This window comes from Aquila chrysaetos, chromosome 6, assembly GCF_900496995.4.
Source record: "Aquila chrysaetos chrysaetos chromosome 6, bAquChr1.4, whole genome shotgun sequence".
Classification (NCBI taxonomy): Eukaryota; Metazoa; Chordata; class Aves; order Accipitriformes; family Accipitridae; genus Aquila; species Aquila chrysaetos.
The window spans coordinates 51,227,639-51,246,924 of NC_044009.1; the positions used below are offsets into that span (position 1 = coordinate 51,227,639).

The 19,286-nt window shown below is 37.4% G+C and overlaps 1 protein-coding gene across 10 annotated transcripts in view; it reads left to right on the forward strand.

Annotated features, from left to right (window-relative positions):
• The window catches only part of MBD5 (methyl-CpG binding domain protein 5), a 148,477-nt gene extending 129,702 nt beyond the window's left edge, over positions 1-18,775 (forward strand). For 8 of the 10 annotated variants that reach the window (XM_030017038.2, XM_030017046.2, XM_030017040.2 and 5 more), the window contains 5 exons: positions 1,246-1,457; positions 3,205-4,413; positions 9,894-10,006; positions 15,794-15,869; positions 18,190-18,775. In XM_030017038.2, coding sequence (XP_029872898.1) covers positions 1,246-1,457; positions 3,205-4,413; positions 9,894-10,006; positions 15,794-15,869; positions 18,190-18,261 — 1,682 coding nt within the window. In that variant the 3' untranslated portion in view covers positions 18,262-18,775. The remainder of the gene's footprint in view (positions 1-1,245; positions 1,458-3,204; positions 4,414-9,893; positions 10,007-15,793; positions 15,870-18,189) is intronic. The other 2 variants (XM_030017045.2, XM_030017047.2) reach the window with 1 other exon arrangement.
• The last annotated feature ends 511 nt before the right edge of the window (positions 18,776-19,286 follow it).

Here is a 19,286-nt window from a genome sequence, read left to right on the forward strand (position 1 = left end):
AATGGCCAAGTGCATTTTTCCCAATGACTCAAAGGTGCCAAAACCATAAGCACGCTCCCCGTAAAGTAACCCATAAAGCACTCGAAGTAGGTCCTTGCACAAGTTCAAAGAGGAAGGTTGCCCTTCGAGCCCTTTATTGTGTATTTATATTTTCTCATTTCTCGTTTGTTTTTTTTTATACTTTAGCTTGTAGTTTAGAAACCCAGGGTATTTCACTTGACAAACATGTACATCCCAAAACAAGTGATTAAAAATCCCTTAAATACAAGTTTTTTCTCCTGGGTCTTTTGATGATTTTTACCAAGAATATGTAACACAGTTAGTACTCCTCTGTTGTTTGGACTCCGTAATCTAATAAATACACTAGGAGGAGGAATTAAGTAGTGGCAAAGAGCTGATAAGTATTTTAACTTATTACTTCATACTTACCTACTAAATGGCTATCGTGAACTCAACTCTGCTTTGCATTTTCCGTGTAAAGTACGACTAACCAATGATTCTGCAAATGGCAATTTTAAGAAAAACATGAGCTTTTTATTAAAAAACAAAAAGCCACCTAGGAAATGGATGGATTTTTAGGTTTTATTATTTCATAAAGTCAGGTTCAGCAGCGTTTTTTACTAGAACTATAATTTTCATTCATGTAAAGTGAGATTTTCATGTAATACAAAATGTGAATACAGTTGTTTCTCTAGAACGTAAAAGAAAAAATTGTTTAGTGTTGGCTGACATGTCTGTGAGCCAAAAAGCCTTTGCTAATTTGCAGTTAGCTCACATTATTTTGTCAGTTAATGAAAAACTAGTTTTGTTGTTTTTTTCAAATTATTCTCTCTCTCCCCCCACCCCCTCTCTCCCCTCCTCCTCCTTCTCCCCCTCACCACCCCAGTACTGTTTGAACCAGTCACTCTTTGGAAACTAAGAGTAAAATTCCAAGACACCAAATATCATAGAAGCTCATTCTGCCATACTTGGCTGTGTGCCGTTCCAAAGGCAAAGACAGTCATGTCAGAAACCTTTAGAAAGAGTCCAGATAGATGTGACGTGCAAAAGAAGCAATACTGAAGAAATACAGGAATAAAGAGTAGGAGACACATGCCTTGAGGACCATTCCATAGAAGATTGAAGGGGAAAAGTGTTGTTTTACAGAGGCATTTGCTTAGCAGTCAGTTAAAATTGGAGTCAAGGAAATTCCTCCTGACTGTTGAAAACTATACTGACTTATGTTTCCCTGTGTTTGAATTACAGGTGACATGTCATCTATAAACACTGCTTTGAATAACCATCAGCTGAGTCATCTCCAGTCGCTATTAAACAACAATCAGATGTTTCCTTCAAATCAGCAGCAACAGCACCTTCTCCAGGGGTACCAGAACATGCAGGGCTTTCAAGGCCAGCCCCCAATTCCTGGCCCAGCTAACAACCCAAACCCCATGGCATGTCTGTTCCAAAATTTCCAGGTAGAAAGCAAAATGAAATCAATATTCAAACAAATGTGCAACTCTCAGTAGGTAAAATTACATCCTCCATAGTCTGTTTTTTTTGCCGAGTGATTAAGACAATATGATATATACAATTGCTTGCCTCTTTCAGCAGGTCTTGGATTTTGCAAATCAGTAACGTTTGTTACTGAAATTTTATACCTTCTTTCTTAGAAACTGGGTATAGTTTCTTTGGAAAGAGTTACGCTGCATATATTGAAAAAAAAAAAATGCTATGTATGTTCTGACAATTACTATTCATTTTTAGCAAAACTATTTTCCATTCTGCAGAAATGATCGTAAATTCCCATTTAGACCACTCTGACAATTCAGCGGTGAGAAATAAATATTGATACCACTTTGCAGTAATTAGAAACTTAATAAATGATTATAGGGGACCGTGGGTACCAGTTCTCTTATATTCCCACTGAAATTGAATGGAAGAGCTAGCTGTGATGTGAATTGTATAGACTGAAGAAAACAAGTATTAGAATGAATATACAGTGACAAACTGTGCAAAAATGATACCTCCCTGCTATCCACCTAAATAGACAATTCTTCATAATGCAAGTTGAACTATCAAACTAACATACTGACAGGAAGCATAGCAACCAAAATAGGTAATAAAACCAGAGTTAAAATACATATTTATTATTATTCAGTATTACCGTGGTTGCTGCAGAATTCACGGCGTGAAGACGGAAGCATGCAGATAGTGCCAGAAAGTGCTTTTACCCTTTAAGAAGGAAGAAGAAGACGTGCTATTTTCTCAGTGTAGATGTTTCACTGCTTTTGCAAAATCATAGTCCTCTAACTGCCTATTACCTCTCTTTGGTTTTGTATGAGTTTTGGTAGCTTTATCTCAGTATTTTTTGCTTCAGATTCTCAGTTATATAAATAGTAATTGTAAGTATCTAAAGGAGCTTTTGGAAATATTTTACCCTTGTTTTTTACAGTTTTTTGTTATAGCACTATTATTGACATCAGCTTCGCTGCCTATGTATGTGACAAGAAATATAAAAAGCACAGTTACTTTAATCTGAAGGTTACAGTTTACTGTGGCAGTGCCTGACATTACAGCTGCAGTGTAAAGGGATGCAGGCATGGTTTACAAGGGACTGAAGTAAAAAGAGATCCCACAAGAGAAGCGCATAACCAAAAGGGAAAAAATGGAAATGTTAGCCAATTCCAAAAGGACAGTGATGGCCTACGTTCCAGAAATTGAATGGGGAGCATACAAGGAGCACAGAAGAACAGTTGGTAGGGAGGAAAGAAGCAAAATTAAGGTATGGGAAGGAACGAAAGAGAATAGTTGAGAACAGAAATATTGGCCTTGGAGGAGTTGTTTAGTACTTGAGAGAAAAAAGGAGGGTGCAGTACTTCAATCAGAAGAGGAAATCCCTGAAAAGAGACTGAAAGAGATGATAATGTGCAGTGCGTGGTAGGTTGTATCATTTCACGCAAGGCATCTATTTTGATCCACAAGGCAAAGTCTAAGAGCTAGTGGTTTTGTTTTCCTCCAAATTATACCTTTTTTGTTTTCCATGTAGCTTGTTCAGCATTAAACTTCATAACGGATGTATAACCAAAATAAAATTACGTACTGTAACAAATAGTCACTCTGGCCACCATCCTGATTTTTTTATTAAAATGCAACAAAGTTTGTCTGTTGAAATGGAACTTTAGGCAGAACAGTAATTGCCATCTTTTTCTCTACTGTTTCCAGGTGAGAATGCAGGAAGATGCTGCTGTCCTAAACAAAAGAATGATCACTCAAATGGGAATGGCACCAGTTCCTGAGAGCTCCAATACTATGCTTCCTCCTTTCCAAGAAACATCTTGTGATTTGCAGCAAAGAACTGAACCATCTCTTGGACAACAGGCAAAGGATAACCTCAATGTCGCTGCTCAGGGTGATACATCGGTGGACGCTATCTACAAAGCAGTTGTAGATGCTGCAAGCAAAGGAATGCAAGTAGTAATCACCACTGCCGTTAGCAGTACAACACAAATGAGTCCCATTCCAGCTTTGAGTGCCATGAGTGCCTTCACAGCCTCAATTGGTGACCCATTAAATCTTTCTAGTGCTGTCAGTGCAGTAATCCATGGAAGAAACATTGCCGTTTCTGATCATGAAGGTAGGATAAGGAACACTAGAGGAACACGAATACTGAAGAATTCAGAGCACGGTAAAAATTTGAGTGAAGGGGATGGGTATGAATATTACAAATCAACAAGTTGTAACACACCCAAAAAACAGTGGGAAGGGGAGCAAAGTCCCATCAGTGAGATAAATAGATGGAAATGTGATGAGTTTCTAGACCACTCTACCCATATCCATAGTAGTCCTTGTCACGAAAGGCCCAATAACATCTCCACACTGCCATTACTACAAGGCGAGCAGCATCAGTTACTGTTATCACAGCGAAACTGTCAAAGTGATAAAATGTTGGAGGAGAATTTCAGGTATAACAATTACAAAAGAACTATGATGAGTTTTAAGGAAAGACTGGAGAACACTGTGGAACGTTGTGCACACATAAACGGAAATAGGCCTCAGCAGAACAGAGGATTTGGGGAGTTGCTGAACACTTCTAAACAAGACCTGATTCTGGAAGAGCAATCTCCAAGTTCCTCAAATAGCTTGGAAAGTTCGTTAGTTAAAGACTATATCCATTACAATGGAGATTTTAATGCCAAAAGCATTAATGGGTGTGTGCCTAGCCCTTCAGATGCTAAAAGCATCAGTAGTGAAGATGACCTAAGGAACCCAGATTCCCCTTCTTCAAATGAGCTGATACATTACAGGCCGAGGACGTTTAATGTTGGCGACTTGGTCTGGGGCCAAATCAAAGGACTGACTTCGTGGCCTGGAAAACTAGTAAGAGAAGAAGAAGTTCACAATTCATGTCAACAAAACGCTGAGGAGGGGAAGGTATATTTATATATATATGCACATATCTATCTATCTATATACACGTGTACCTATGCCCATACAAATGTTTATCAAAACATATCTCGGTCCATTCTTTATTTTAGTCTTTGTCTCTTGTTTTAGTAGTACAAATTGCTTTTTTTCATAACTGTAGCTTGCAGAACTGAAGTTTTCCCATAGTTACCTAATAAGAAACTTCTACAAATGCCATGAAACAGATTCTATTTTGTCCTGATTATGCTTTACTAACTAATTTGTGCACAAAAGACTTGCTACACAAAAAAATGTTGTTAACAAAAAATTGTTTAACTTACATTGTGTATTTAGTCAAACTTCTGGCTGTGTCCAAAGAAACTGATATAGAGATATCTAAAAGTGTTGAAAACTGCAAAAAGGAAGAGTGATCTAATCAGATCGAGGAATCTATAATAAGTAAAAGCTTGCTGATTTATACATACGCTCTTTAAGAGGAAATGCATGCGCATTTTCACCTTGAAAAGAGGTTTTGACCATCTTTTAATAGTGAGGAAAGCACTCTAATTTGCTCTCTAATACTAAAGTCCTTTTTTTTTTTTTTTTTTTCCAACAAGCCATATGCTTGTTGGGGAATATACAGAAAATACAGTTATCAAGGAATTATTGGTTAGTTATTGGTTATTTTATTATGATAAATATTTCAAATTCTGGTCTCCACTACTTCTGTAACTTTATATTTTTGTAGTTCTTATAAAAATATTCATATATGGAAGATGGGAAATTTTTTGAGTGCCATTTTCTAAAATGCAAATTTTAAAGATACATAAGGAGAAAGTTCTAATGAAATAACATTTTTGCCTCTGACACAAAGAAATCAAACCACTTAAAATTATGTCTTTTTTTCCCCATATATTTGCCTAGTACATTGCACAACAACAGTCACAAGAACGGTGATAGTGGGTTGGACCAAAGTATTCCTTTCCCCCAAATTTGTCCAACAGCAGATATCCAGAGGAGAGGGAGTACAAGAACGTGGTGAGGAGTGCTTCTTCACCAGCAGCCTCTGACTCCCACCAGTTTGTAGCTTAGGAACTTCTTGAGCTGGAACTGGTGTATCTATAGTGTAACCACTGCTGGTCTTACTACATTTTGTAATCGTAGAGTTATCTGAGGCTGATGTGTAAATGTCATTTCCCCAAACAGTCCAACAGGTCTGTGATGAATTAGTGCTCTAAATAACTGGGGTGATGGTTGGCCAGAATGGTTTCAACTCTGGTTCAAGAGAAAGGTAGTCTCCCTTTACAGCTGGCTTCTCTGTTCATCTCCTTAGCCACAAAGGTTTCAAAGAGACTTTTATAGAGAAATCAACACGCTTTAGTAACAGTATTTGAATGCTTAAGAGCTCATTCCTTATAAAGGTTAGATCCCCAAGTTACAAGTCAGTTTAGAAAGTATAGGCAAATGAGACAGACCACAAACTATAAAAGATTAAACAAAACTGGAAAAATTAGGAGGTGCACAATATCAATGTCCCATATGAATTGCGAATACAGTTCTTACACTGCACATGTGTTCCAAGTATGCATTTATGTATTAACTTCACAAAATTGTGTATCCATATCTATATGACTGTTTTGATACATTTGAAGAGCTTATTTTTTATTACTTTTGTAAAGAGATGAATTTTTTTTTCATTTGCATTCCTTAGCAACTTTATAAGTTTTCGCCCCAATTTGTGGATACCAGAATGTATAGTTGCTTTTGTGCAAACCTGCCTTCTTTAATTTTGTGTCTCTTATGTACATTATATAAGCATTGTGTAATATTATATTCAGTGGTGCAGATTTTATTGTATACTGAAGCACAAACAACAGGGAAGCAATCTGTGGAAATGTGTATATCGCTGCTCATGCAGTACCATCAAGGCGCTTGTGGAGGCAGCAAGAGAGACTGTTTCAAGTTCTTCATCAGGAATTCCCACCTAATGGATCACCTCTCACATCAGAAGGCCTTTAATAATAATAATAATTTTAAATTAAAGAAAAAAAAGTATGTCTAATTTTCCCCAACAAGAAGTACAGAGGGAATGACCATTCCAAAGGTCAGGAGTTGAGGTTGAAAGGTGGGATACAGGGGAATATGAAAGAAGTGAAAATATGCATGTGCTGTCTAATAGCTCTGTTCCTAGTTGAAAATAGGAACTCCCATGCACAGTGGCAATCTGTACACGTGTTCAGACACTCCTATAACATGTTGTAAAGCTACATTCTTCAGATGTTTGGGCAGCCTGGTCTGAAGAAAAAGGAAAAAAAAAAAAGAAACCACACCAAACAGGGAAAAAAAAAAAAAAAATCACCACCTTGAAAACCAAAAAGAAATAATAACCTTGAAAACCAAATGGTCTTCAGAAATTCTGCGCTTCAAAAAATCCTGAAAGGTTACGATTCATTGTGGGAGTGACTAGCAGCAGTTCTGAAAATTCTATTTTCTGTGGAGCTTTCTTAAAACATCTTTTAGAGTATTTGTATAATCAAATGTTAACCTCCTATATTGTAACATTAGTTTTGCTATGCTGTTGGGATTTCATGGTACTTTGTATATTCTCTGTTCTTTATATCATACATAATTTGATTTTTGTTTCCATTTAAAAGACTTTGGGTATTAAATGTAATAATGCTTCTGTTTGAAGAGTAGCTAGAATGGTGTTTCCCTAACAGGAGAAGGGAGGAATATTGCACCTTTGTTTCGTAATGAACACTGGCTTTTTGGCTGTTGGAAAATTAAAGAGGAACCCAAGGGAAGCGCAGCAGTAGCAGCAGAAATATCTGAAAAGGAAAGGAGCAAGCCTGAAACTACATGCATCCTGAAACTGAGGCTGTGTATTTCATTAAGTAATTAATTTGAATATTAGCCAAATCAAATCACCTAAACAAGAACAAGGCTTTGAGAGCAACAATATGAAAGTCAAAGGGTTTCTGTGAGCAGTAGTTGCCTGTTACTAGTACATTTCATAGTGATTCTTATAGGGCAAGTATTGTTCTCAATAGGACTTTCCATCAGTTAAACTAGGTTTTTTAAGCTGAGCTTTTATAGTTCTACAGATAATAATAGGTGTGATTTATCAATGTCCTGAAAATCCCATTTGTATGTATTACTTAGAGTTGTAATGGCTTATTGTAAATGAAGGCATATGACATTATTAATTCAAATATATCTGTTATAGTTGCTTCCAATACCATGTTATGTTAGCAGTTTGATACTACTTCTTCAAAAAAGTGCTAGCAGGTTTTTTACTGTTCTGCCATCACAGACTTCCAATAATGAAGATATTGATTCTTTTTTGTTACTTAACATAAGTCCCGTGTTACCCAAACATGGTGTTAGCCCTTCATAAAAATATTGACCATTGAATTTTCTTATAAATCTAATGGCAGTCATATACAACCCTTTGCAAAGTTTGTTCCTTATGTACACCTATACATCATGGATATGGATAATGTACAATTTAGCATTCATGACAACTCTGTCACGTAGTAAAGTGTCCAAGGTACGGGATCAAGGTGGTTACGTTATTGCCTTTTAATTCTGTTCAGTTTGAAAAACGTAAGGTTCTTCTTTAGCTCTTTTTCAAACACGCTATAAAATGAAGGCTTGAGCTGCGGTGTATTGCAGACAGAGTAACGATGCCTCCGATAATACTGTTTTAATGTAGGAGATGTAACGTATAAGCTTTCGAAGCCGGTTTCTTCATTCCGTGAGTGTTGTGTGCCTTTTCTTCTCATGTTTATCCTTAGAAAAGCCCCGCAGGTTTTAAATAGATAGTATTTCTTATGTATGCATTTGTATTTTTCCAAAGTCTGATTAGGAGAGGAATTATTTGAGGTATTTGCAGTCTTGCATTAAAAGTAAACACAGTTTTAAGGGAGAAGCGCTGCAGTCTGTGGGATAATTGAATCTATTTCATGAAAATAGAAATCTTGCCTCCCCTTGTGCAGAGTTCACCATTAATGACTCTTGTCTTGTAAGTTCCTGAAACAGCAGAATTCCCCAATTTCATTATCAGATGCGTAAGTTCAAGGCATGTGAAATTTGGTCTAAACGTGTATTATGTTGGGCCTTATTTCTAGAGGTTTTGACAACTTGCTCACTCATTAACTTCACATTGTCACATCTAAAAATCAGTTTCATTGTGAATATAAATGATTTCGTAATTGAAAGGCTGGGTTTAGAGGCAATTTGCATTTAAATTTCTTTTTCGGATTGTATATAGGCATGCTTAATAAATTTGTATTTATAGAATTAATTTTCCTTGTGTCAGAATACAAGCTGTACTTTTTAATGAAACAAATGCTATATAAGGTTCTTGTTAAGTTATGCAAAGGTTAAAAAATAAGTCAAGCAAAATGTAGCAGTACTGACAAAGAAAAAGGAATTAATCCATTCATTTTCTTTAAATGGATGTGCTATAAATACCTATTTTTGTTTTTACAAGCAGAAATGACTGAGCCAAATCAAAATAATATGCAGAGTTAAGTGGACTAATGTTTTGAGAATGCAAATGATAAAATTGTATAGATTATATAATTCATTTTCATCTTGCTTGTATTGTTTACACTAGTACTAACTGGTACCTACACAGTGGTGCCAGTGATTATGTGCAGTGGTTAATATACAGATTGCTTAAACAATTATAATTCTGGTTGATTTCAAGAGAACTTTAATTTCAAGTTAAAGTACTTTAAAAACCAGCTCAGCAGCCCTGTTGAGCACGTGCTCAGATTCATTCCTGACTCAGCAGATCGCTAAAGTATGTGCTTAAGTAAAAAAATTCTTAAAAGACCTTTCTCAGGACCAATAAATTAGCTGGCTAAAGCGAACTCTTGTTAAGACTCATAGAGTCATAATGCATAAATAAAGCTTGTTGTCCTGCCCACCCCCCTTTTAAGGCCTTAAGCCTTTTAACTTAAGCACATACTGTTCCTCTTCTGAAATGGGAATTATTTGGCTGTGCCATTAGCAGCATGGTTGAACGAGGGGCCTTAAATACTTTATCCAGAAATTTGAGGTGATGTGAAACACTTTTGTGTTGATGGCATCTGTAAAAATTGTATCATGTGTACTAGGCAACTTGGTATTTTAATGCATTCCAGGTGGTCTCAAAGGTGTAAAATATATTTGTAAGATGTGAGCACAGACTATGAGACTTTAACAACAGTGTTCGTATTAATATATAAAGACAAACAAGGTTTTAAAAATATCGTTCTCCTTCTTAGTTTTGCTTTCATGAGTGTCATGTTTTTGTTTTCTGTATTTCTATTGCTAGTGGTGTGGGCATCTAGAGAAATTATTTTACATATATATATGTATGTATGAGGGGGTGTATGTAGCCAGACGTTAATTTATTCTTGGCTGGGAAGGTTAGTGTCTTATGGATGCAGTGAAAATTAGGCTCCATAATAATGCATGTCTAGCAGTAAAGTAAAAGCAGTGTTTAATAATTGCAGGTCTGGGTAATGTGGTTTGGTGTTCATACCTTCACTCAGGTGGAGCCAGAGAAGTTGAAGACACTAACAGAAGGTCTAGAAGCTTACAACCGAGCCAGAAAAAGGAACAGAAAGTAAGTAAATGCTCATTTATTTACTAGTGAAATGGAATAATTAAATTCTTTTGCTTCCTAAGACTCTCATTTTAGGGAGCTTAGCAGATCGGCCAAACTGAAGAGTTAATTTTCTGAATTCCTTGTGTTGGTTATGATAATCATCCAAGATCTTTGATATCTGCATTTTTATTGCATCTTCTGATATTTACAGTAGCCTTTGTAAAATGTCAGCCTACTTGTTTGAGCTTTCATGTGTAGGATTTCTAATTTACAGCAAAAAAAGTTATTACATCAAAACTATTCTGACCAAATACGCTTTTTAACAAGATCTGCCCTTCTTATCTCTTCCCTCTCCCTCTGGCAGCTGCTGTTGCAGGCAGAGCACAGGTTTATTCAGATAAATTCAGTTTATTTCCCATTGCTGAGAAGCGTTGCAGAATTTGTCAAGTCTGGCTGTATTTAACCAGACAAGGGGCTCAGTGCAGACATGTATGAACTGTTTGGTTTCATCTTGCCTTTTAGCTTTTTTTTACAAATATGCAGGGATAGAAAGACCGTGAAATAGTAAGTATTAGGACATGAAGCATCAGCATAGACAAAAAGAGGAAAATGGTTGACTTTAGGAGAAAAAAAAAAATCTGGACAGCTATAAAAGGATAGAAAAGTAGAAATTGTACTACAATTGGATTTGTTCTAGGTTGCTGTTGCTTGTTTACTGTTGCAGTGAAAATGTATTACTTTGAATCTGTGTGAGAATTTAAAGTCAGCTTGCAGTACTTGTCTTTAGCACAATAAACGTAGGCTTAAAGGAATTAAATAATTATTTGTCTTCAGCTCCTTTTAAGGGGTAAGCTCTTCTATTTGTGTGTCACGTGGCACTTAAGAGAAATATTTTTTATGCCAATGAGACAATGTTGGTGGTTGTTTTTTCCAAGATCATCCTCAAAATATCTTACTGGAGTTTAAGGGTGTGTGGTGAGAACATAGAAGGGCTTTTGGCAACTCCCCAGTTACTTGCTCGTGTCCCTGAAGCGAAATACGTGACTCAAGTAAGGTGACACCGGGAGCAAATTTAAAGAGGTGTTAAAAGTTGAAATAAACAGTACAATTTAAGAAGAAGTCCCATCTTCTGATTTGCATTTGTATATTTAGCAGACTGCAGGGATTGTCTGCAATTCCACTGAATCCAAAGGCCTTTTTTTGTGGCCTCGCTGGTTCTGCCCCATTGCTTGCCCGTAAGGAGACAGGAGGCACCAAATACCCCAGCCAGTCTGGGGCACCTGGTTGCCCCTGTCGTAGGGTTGCTTTACAGCCCTTGCAGGTTTTTCCTCCATATTGCTACTTGTACTTGTTTCAGAGTTCAAATCTTTTGGTATTTCTTCATGGACCCTTCCTTTTTTTCCTGTGTACTGTTGTAAATTTATCCAAAAAAAGTTACTAATCTCCTTATGGTCTTCTTTCTGGTGTATGTCTGTGTAGTATCTTGTTACGTACAGGTTCAGATTTTTTAAAACATTTAACATTAGATATAATTGCTACATGTAGAATACTCCTATTTCTGTTTCCTACCTGTATAAGTACTCAGCAGTTCACATATCATGTACTGGCATCAAGTTGAAGACTCCTATAGTAAAGAAGACATAGGTAAAGAAACCCAGGATGAATTTATGTTGAGAGCGCGTCGACTAGCATCACATAGGTCCAGTGTGTTTAGCAGAGCGGGGTTAGCATCCAGGTCCCCAAAATTACTTTGAGATACCTTAATGCCATAAATTATTCTTCATGTTCCTACAGTTCGTGTCTCAGCCCTAGTATATTGTACAATTTTGGCAACAAATGTTACTTATGGGACTACTGCTGTAGTCTCCTTCACTGCACAGTCTTGACTCAATCTCCAGTAATATATATTAATGTTATATATTAAAAATAAAATTATTAAAACTAAATTAAAGATGAAAAATTTTTGCAAAGCTAAAAACTGCATTATAATAGGGATGTAATAGGATGCAATTCAAGTTGCACCCTAAATCCAGTATTTGTGAATTGTAAATCTTAATCTAACCTTATGTATTAGTTTTTAAAATGGAAATATTTTGTATGTTTGGTTTCTTAGGTTTCTAAACAAGACACCAGAAAAAAATGTCATTGTAGCACATTTCATCAGCATAGTCAGGTGTGTTACCTCTGTTGCACCAAGCCTTGTAACTTCAACTAATAGTATGACCTAAAGCATTTTCTGTACCAGAAAAGTGTTTTGCTTGGGGATATCTCAGAGGCACGATGTGACTCCTAAACTGTCATATTTATTCTGGGCCTTGTAGGAAGATGCCCTCTAGTACAAACCGCTGAGCCATACCGGTCTTTCTCCGTTCCATCTTGTCTCAGCCGTTCCGTTCTTATTTGAGCCGAGTCCCTTCTTGCTTCCAGCAGGTCATGACATGACGGCTTCTGCACCTATCCGGCTGTAGTCTCCAGAAGACTATCTGCTGGTGGCCCAGTCTTCCTTTATCGAGGCCTCGTCTGATCCAGTCTTTGTTCTTCCCAAGCTTCGTAGCGTTCTGTATTCCTCTGTTCACTAGCGTTCTCCGGTCCCACTGCATGCCAAGTATCTTCCAAGGGTCATCACCCAATACCAGTGTCTCCTCCTCCTGTGGTTTCCTGTTCCTCTGCGTGTTATTTCCCACACCAGGCTTCTCTTTTGTCAGGAATGTCCCATTTACCATCCCTACCATTACCTTCTCTACCATCCATACTAAGTTATTTCGAAATGAAGTTTGAGCGATGGCTTCTTAGAGTTGAAGAGTTACGTCTGTCCTGTCCTTCCCGTTGAACATGTGCCATGTTCAGAGTTGAACAGGACTCCAGTAAGGGAAGAACTAACGCATCTCTTCCACTACCTTTCCAACTTCCAGCTCCGATCAGTCTCCATCCTGACACAGTCTAAGTCTCTCTGTCTTCTCTAGGTGTGAGCCTTGCCCCGTACTATTAGAGTCAACCACGGTGGGTGCACTCGGACATCCCTGTTATCACTGCAAGAGCTGCCCAGAGGCAGCAATTGCAGGTGAAGTCTGGAATATGCCCACTGTGGGAGGGAACTTTTCCTCAAAAGATGCTCAGGCTTCATTTTGATGATACAATTTGGTAAAATTTTAATGGGCCCTAGTAGGGAGGAGGAGGATTAAAAGAACGCTTCTGACGAAAAGGTTATCCTCCCTTCCTGAGGGAAGGAATTTAAATCCTTCTCCAAAGCTGGGGGCCATGAGAGATTTTCTAAGAGATGATGTGCTGCTTTTTAATGAGAGGAACAAACCATTGCTAGAATCTTTTAAATGTAATTTGACAAAAATTGTGATATTTACAGGTTAGTTTGCATCACTAGAGACCTGATGGATATGTTTATCTGATGTCAAATTCTTAGGTTTTTAGCTGCAGTGTTTTGTCTGCAGTAAATAGGTATTTCAGTGATGGGCACTTCTGAAACTTTGATTTGCTCGGGGGCAGATCATCATCTTCACAGTAAACTGAACATAACAACAATGTCTGAAGACTACAATTCAAATGATCGTTTGTATTTTAAATACTTTCAAGTGGCTGTTTTGACTAATAGCAATAATTTCGTAGATATTGTAATAAGGGTGGTTTGATGATAGAGCATAAAGTTGATTAAATAACTTTACATCACATAGGTAACTTGACATCTGACATCTGCTTCTAGATGACATGCAAGTCAGCAATGTTATCAGTTATTATCTGCCTTATAAATAGAGTCATATTACCTTTATAGGGAGTTACGTTGCCACCGAACAATATTCTGTTCATGGTTTATAATATCTAAGGGTGCCCTCACTTGCCCAAGTTGCGTAACTTTAACTTGTTTTTGCAAGCAGTCTAACTCAAGCGTTCAAAAACCCAGGTGGACATGTCAGGCTTTGTATGCCAATATTTATTTCAGTTTAACTTATCATTTCTTTGGTTGATTTAAACTACAACAGGATACATAATTTTACAGTTGCACAAAACTCCTTTACCACCGTTTTAACTAATTCATTCAAAGCCTTAAACTTGTGCAACTTCATACGTGGACGAAGTCCTATTATACTTCACTCTTGTGCAGTCAGGTCAGTAAGGTTTCTAGCTTTTTTAATTTTTTGTGCAATTCGTGCCCTGGTATAGCTCAGATGACCGATGCAAAGTGGTGTTAGAGAATATCTTACTTGAATAATGAATAACAGACCCCCTGATGTCCTGTCTTCGATCTCCCAGCTGTACTGATGGGTATGAAAATCATTTTGCTGAACTAGGGGATGGAATTACTGTAGAGCAATGCTGGTCATATAGTTCATCTGAGCTCCTTCCTTGTCAATCTTTTGCCAGTGCTTTTAGTTGCCATAAACCGTTAAGTCCGAGGGAAGAATGTCCCAGCTGACATGATGAGCTTGCTTGCTTTATTAAAAAGGAAAGGGGTTTTTTTAGAAAGTGTCTCCTTCCGTGAGGGAGGGTCCTAGTGACCCGACCATCCGTGCCAGCTTGGGATGAGCTGTTCTCTTACCTGTCTCTGCCATTATCTTCCCTCACGATACAGACGGCTCTCTTCCTCCTCCCCTCATTTCTGCCTCTCCAGAGCAGGGTAACAGGACTTTCTGACTTCCTGAGGATATTGTGATGGATGCTCATAAAACAGTCTCTCATCTCCAGGATGATCTCTCTCTCATCTCATATTCAGCCATTTGTCTTCAAGTTCATTACTCTTCTAAATGTACCCATTCAGGTGAAGTCATGAACGAACCAGCCTATCTAAATAGATATATATGTACCTGCTTTTAAGCACAGATCCTCAAGAAGCTGTCGACAAACGATAGTAACTTGTGCTCACGTACGACTTGCTAGCTTGAAATTCTTTTTCAAGTGTGAACAGGGAGCCACAGAAGTATGACCTGTCGTGCAGAGCACGGTGTTCAAGTGGGAAACTTCTTTAAAGAAGAAATACACATAAATCAAAAATGTCACTGTAAAATTAAGTGTGTATGGAGCTGCCCAGTGACTTGGGGTAACTTTTGGTTTGAAGGAAGAAAGTCTTCACCCTACCTTTACCATAGCCCTTGGCGTGCTGTCATTCCAGGGTTAAACTAGCAACATTTTAGAGGATTAATACGACTTATTTTCCTCTGGCTATTGAAAGTTAGAAGGGGTATTTAACTTTGAGCTTTGTGCTTTGGGTAAGAGGAAGACTTTGCAGCTCACGCACTGATTTTTCAAGAAGACGGCAGTGTACGTATTTAGTCCTTCACAAAAGTATTGCTGAAATGTAACCACATTTACAAAGTAAATGCAGCATGTAACATGGAGGGGGAAGCAGGCAGAGGCGAGCTGGCCCTAGAGGTTTAGTAACGCTTGAAGTCTTTAAGAAAGTCCAGAGTAGCTGGAGTACTCCTCTCCTGCTCCTGATCAAAACCCCTGAGAGTCTGGCCCTTTGCTAACGATTTAAAAAAAAGATTGCACAAAACACTACGTTACCGTCAAGTACTGTTGCTTTTTATTCACGGATGTAATCCGTCTTGCGGATCTTGGAACTAACCATACAACTCCTTGAAGTGCTGGCTTTAATTTTTCTTTGGTAATTACAACACAAGCCTTTAGTTTGCATAATATTGTATATAGGTCTGATCTTGCTATCTGTTCTATAACAACCTGGGAGGCTCTACAGTTAGTAGAATATGTCCAATGAGTTAATGTGTTTATTATTAATTTTTTAAAGTGTTTTTCTGTTACTAAGAATTACTGATGGCATTTGTTTTTTCTTCCTAGAAGTGGAAAGCTAAATAACCATTTAGAAGCTGCTATACACGAGGCCATGAGTGAACTAGACAAAATGTCTGGGAATGTAAGTTTCTTTTCACATTAGCAATAATTTTCTCCTTTTGCTATGTTTCTGCGTGTGTGTCAGCTGAAGACTGGGAGTGCTGCTTTGGGTTGCTTTCTAACATAAATTTTGTTTCTGTTTTCTTAAATAATGTGGAATTTTCAATTTTTCTCCTGCATTAAAAACTGTTTGCAAATGTCTAATCATTCTGAAAAATGGGAAAAGTTGTAGAATATTAGTTGTGTTGCCAATTGCATTATTTTTTTGCAAAGGTAGATTCCTGGACATACTTTTACACATGCAGCCTGATAATATTTGGACCAGTTCCAGTCCCACTCATACTCCATGGGTTTTCTCTGACTGGTAACACAAAATCAGGCTCATTTGTTTTTCCGTTGAAGTAGCAAGATATTGAAACCACATTTAAAAGCATCATTCTTTTGAATGTAAAACTCTTTGATTAAAGTTTTACTTATGTGAAATGGAAGATATTGTCTTGAAAGGTAAGTTTAAAAAGAAAAGAGTCTTCCTAATATCAAATCTAACAGTGTTCCTTCTACAATAATTACACTGTTATTATGCAAGCCCAGGATCTTTCTACTAGAAAATTTGGTTTATATAATGTACTCATCTTCATATTTAAAACACGGCTGTAATTTCATTGAAGCACATGTAGAAATGCAAAAAAGTCTGTCACAGCACATGTAACCTCCCATAGCTTATCATTGGTAATATTCAAATTAAGAATTATAAAACATTTGAATACAGAAAAGAAGTCTTTTTCCTGATATTCAATGCTCAGTACCGCAGATGGTTGTACCTGTGCGTATTTAGAAGTAGCAGTAAAACTTCAGGGGAGCTTCTGGAGTTTATAGAAGGAAATATATACAGAACTGCAGACTTAGAACTGATTTCAGAACCACCAAGAAATATTAAGTAAGTTATTGAGTAGCTTTTAGTGGCTGCCGTAAGTAATTACAGAATCAAATCTTTTGTTTAAACTTGTGATTTTTATCAAATGAGGTTGAGTTTTGATTTAAAACAACGTGTGATTTCCTCTTGTCTTTGGAAGGCAAAAGAAAGCAGGATCTGATTGTAGGTCTGTTACAAATAAATATGGGATATGTGTTTGGCACACACATCTTCCGTGTTGGTTACACCACTTAATGTTTGGACTGGACCACTCTGCTGATACCTTTTTTCATTTATAAATCCAGTAACAGTAAAAACTGTATGCTATATGCATTTTAACTATGATACAAACTGGCTCGGGGGAAACAGCTGTAATTGGATTTGCTGTTCTGGTTGTTTCGTAATGCAGACAAGCTGATGTACCAGCCTGCATGTCATTACACAGTCTTGATTTATATTTTAATTACCTGGTCACAAAATTTGTAATCGGGGCTTATTTCCGTAAAGATTATGATTCCTAGAAACACTTACAGGGAATCAGCGGTTTTCTTTTTAGTGACTTGCATTTTTTTTCAGCTACTACTGTTCAGTTACATTTTAAATGAAAAGTGTGTGCAAACGAGATAATTAGCTCAAAGAATTATTTCTGCTGGTAAGAGCCGATAAATACGTAGTAAATGTTAGCGGTCTGAAGGAATTCAGGAAGGACCCAAGGAAGTAACGGAGCACGCTGCTGGCGGATTCGTTGCCTGACTGCTGTTGGGAAGGTGCGGACTGCTCTTCCCAGAACAGCAACTGGCTTCCACCGACAGATGGTGGTGGTATTCCACGCCAGGCACCAGCGCCTGCCTCCACATCCCTTCTTCCCATCATGTTGTGCTTTTTACCGAGCAGTCGGTAATGAAAAACTGTTTCACGCTCGAAATTAATCTAGCATTTAGCTCGAAATTGAATATTTCCTTTTAATAATTAGATGAAGGCAGAGTTTGCTAAACATAGCTTGTTCCTTAATAGTGCTACCGCAGACCTGCGTTTGACTTCTCTTATTTTTCCCTGTTAGCAATATTTTCTCACCACCTACTTCCTACTTTATTGCTCTTGTCACGACAATGTATAAGGGTTTGTTTCTGAGAATTTGACATAACTGCAGTTTTGGGTGCAGTTCCCGATTATGCGGTTTCACAATTACTGTAGCCGGTACCTTTCGCCAGGGTAGCAGAGGTTCGGGATGTACCGACTGCGGCGTCGACCTTTTTCTCCCTGCTGCCTTAAAGTTCTTGAAGTCGCCTTTAATTCGGGCTTCCCTGTAGACATGAAATAATAAGAACTGTTTCATAACAGCACCTCAAGCAATCCTGTAGCTCATTTATTACTGGCTGGTTACGTTGACCAATATTCTTTGCTAACTTCTAAATATACTTATTTTTAGGTCCACCAAATCCCACAGGGAGACAGACAAGTGAAGCCTCCAAAACCCAAGAGGAGGAAGATCTCTAGATAACATTGAATGTCTTTGTTACTGGTCCAGTACTTATCAAAATGAACGTGCACATAAGTCTATATGTAGGTATTGATATAGACGTGGTTATATCAATATTTATATGAAGACAGATAGATACCATCACAGGGTGCTACGCGGATTAGTGGTACAATATTTTTGATGCTTAGGAGGGATAGCGGTTGCTGGATAAGCCAATCAGAAATCTTGAAAGGTTGCAGTAACAATGTCAGATGATTACTGAAATTTTTTTCTATAATACTAAAATTGTGATTATAAGAAATAGTCCAAATGTTTCTGAGAAATTTTCATTGTGTATATAGATAATACAGAATTTCATGGTGATATCTGAAATGTAAATATTGTACAATATTGTCATGTACAAGCGTACCTAATGCACACTTTATCTTTTATTGTACAAAAAATAGTGTACAAAATTCTTTGGTTTCTATTGAGTACACATACAAGAGACTACCAGTGTAAAGTGATAAATAAAAATACAGCCTAAATGCTTTTATATGATAATGTAAAAGATGCTGTTTTTGTATTTAACAGCAGAGAGAAGGCATGATTATGTAATACCTTAATTATGACATACACTTCACGCCACTGAGTGTTCATTGATACTGTCTGTTTGGAATGAACCTTGCCTGGAAGTACTGTACTCCATTTCAGGTCTCTGTAGGAGAGTGCAACCTTGCAGATTCCTAACGGGATGTGGGATCACAGCTCTAATTAATAATTCAAAGGCTGCAACTATTGGTTGCGTTTTTATTTACTTAGCTTTTAAAGTAGAATGCTGTAGATTTTATTAAAAAGGAAAAAAAGTAGATGGACTATTTTAGTCAACCATTTCTGTAGTTAAAGTTTCATAGCCACCTGATAAACTAAACAGTTTATATTCCCCGTTAACGTTGACCCCTCAAAACCCCTAGATTTATTAGCTTAAATTATCTAACGTCATTAACCATCGTGTTTACTTTTAAAGGGGGCAGAGGCCCTGCTTTAACAATGTGATCAGTATTGAT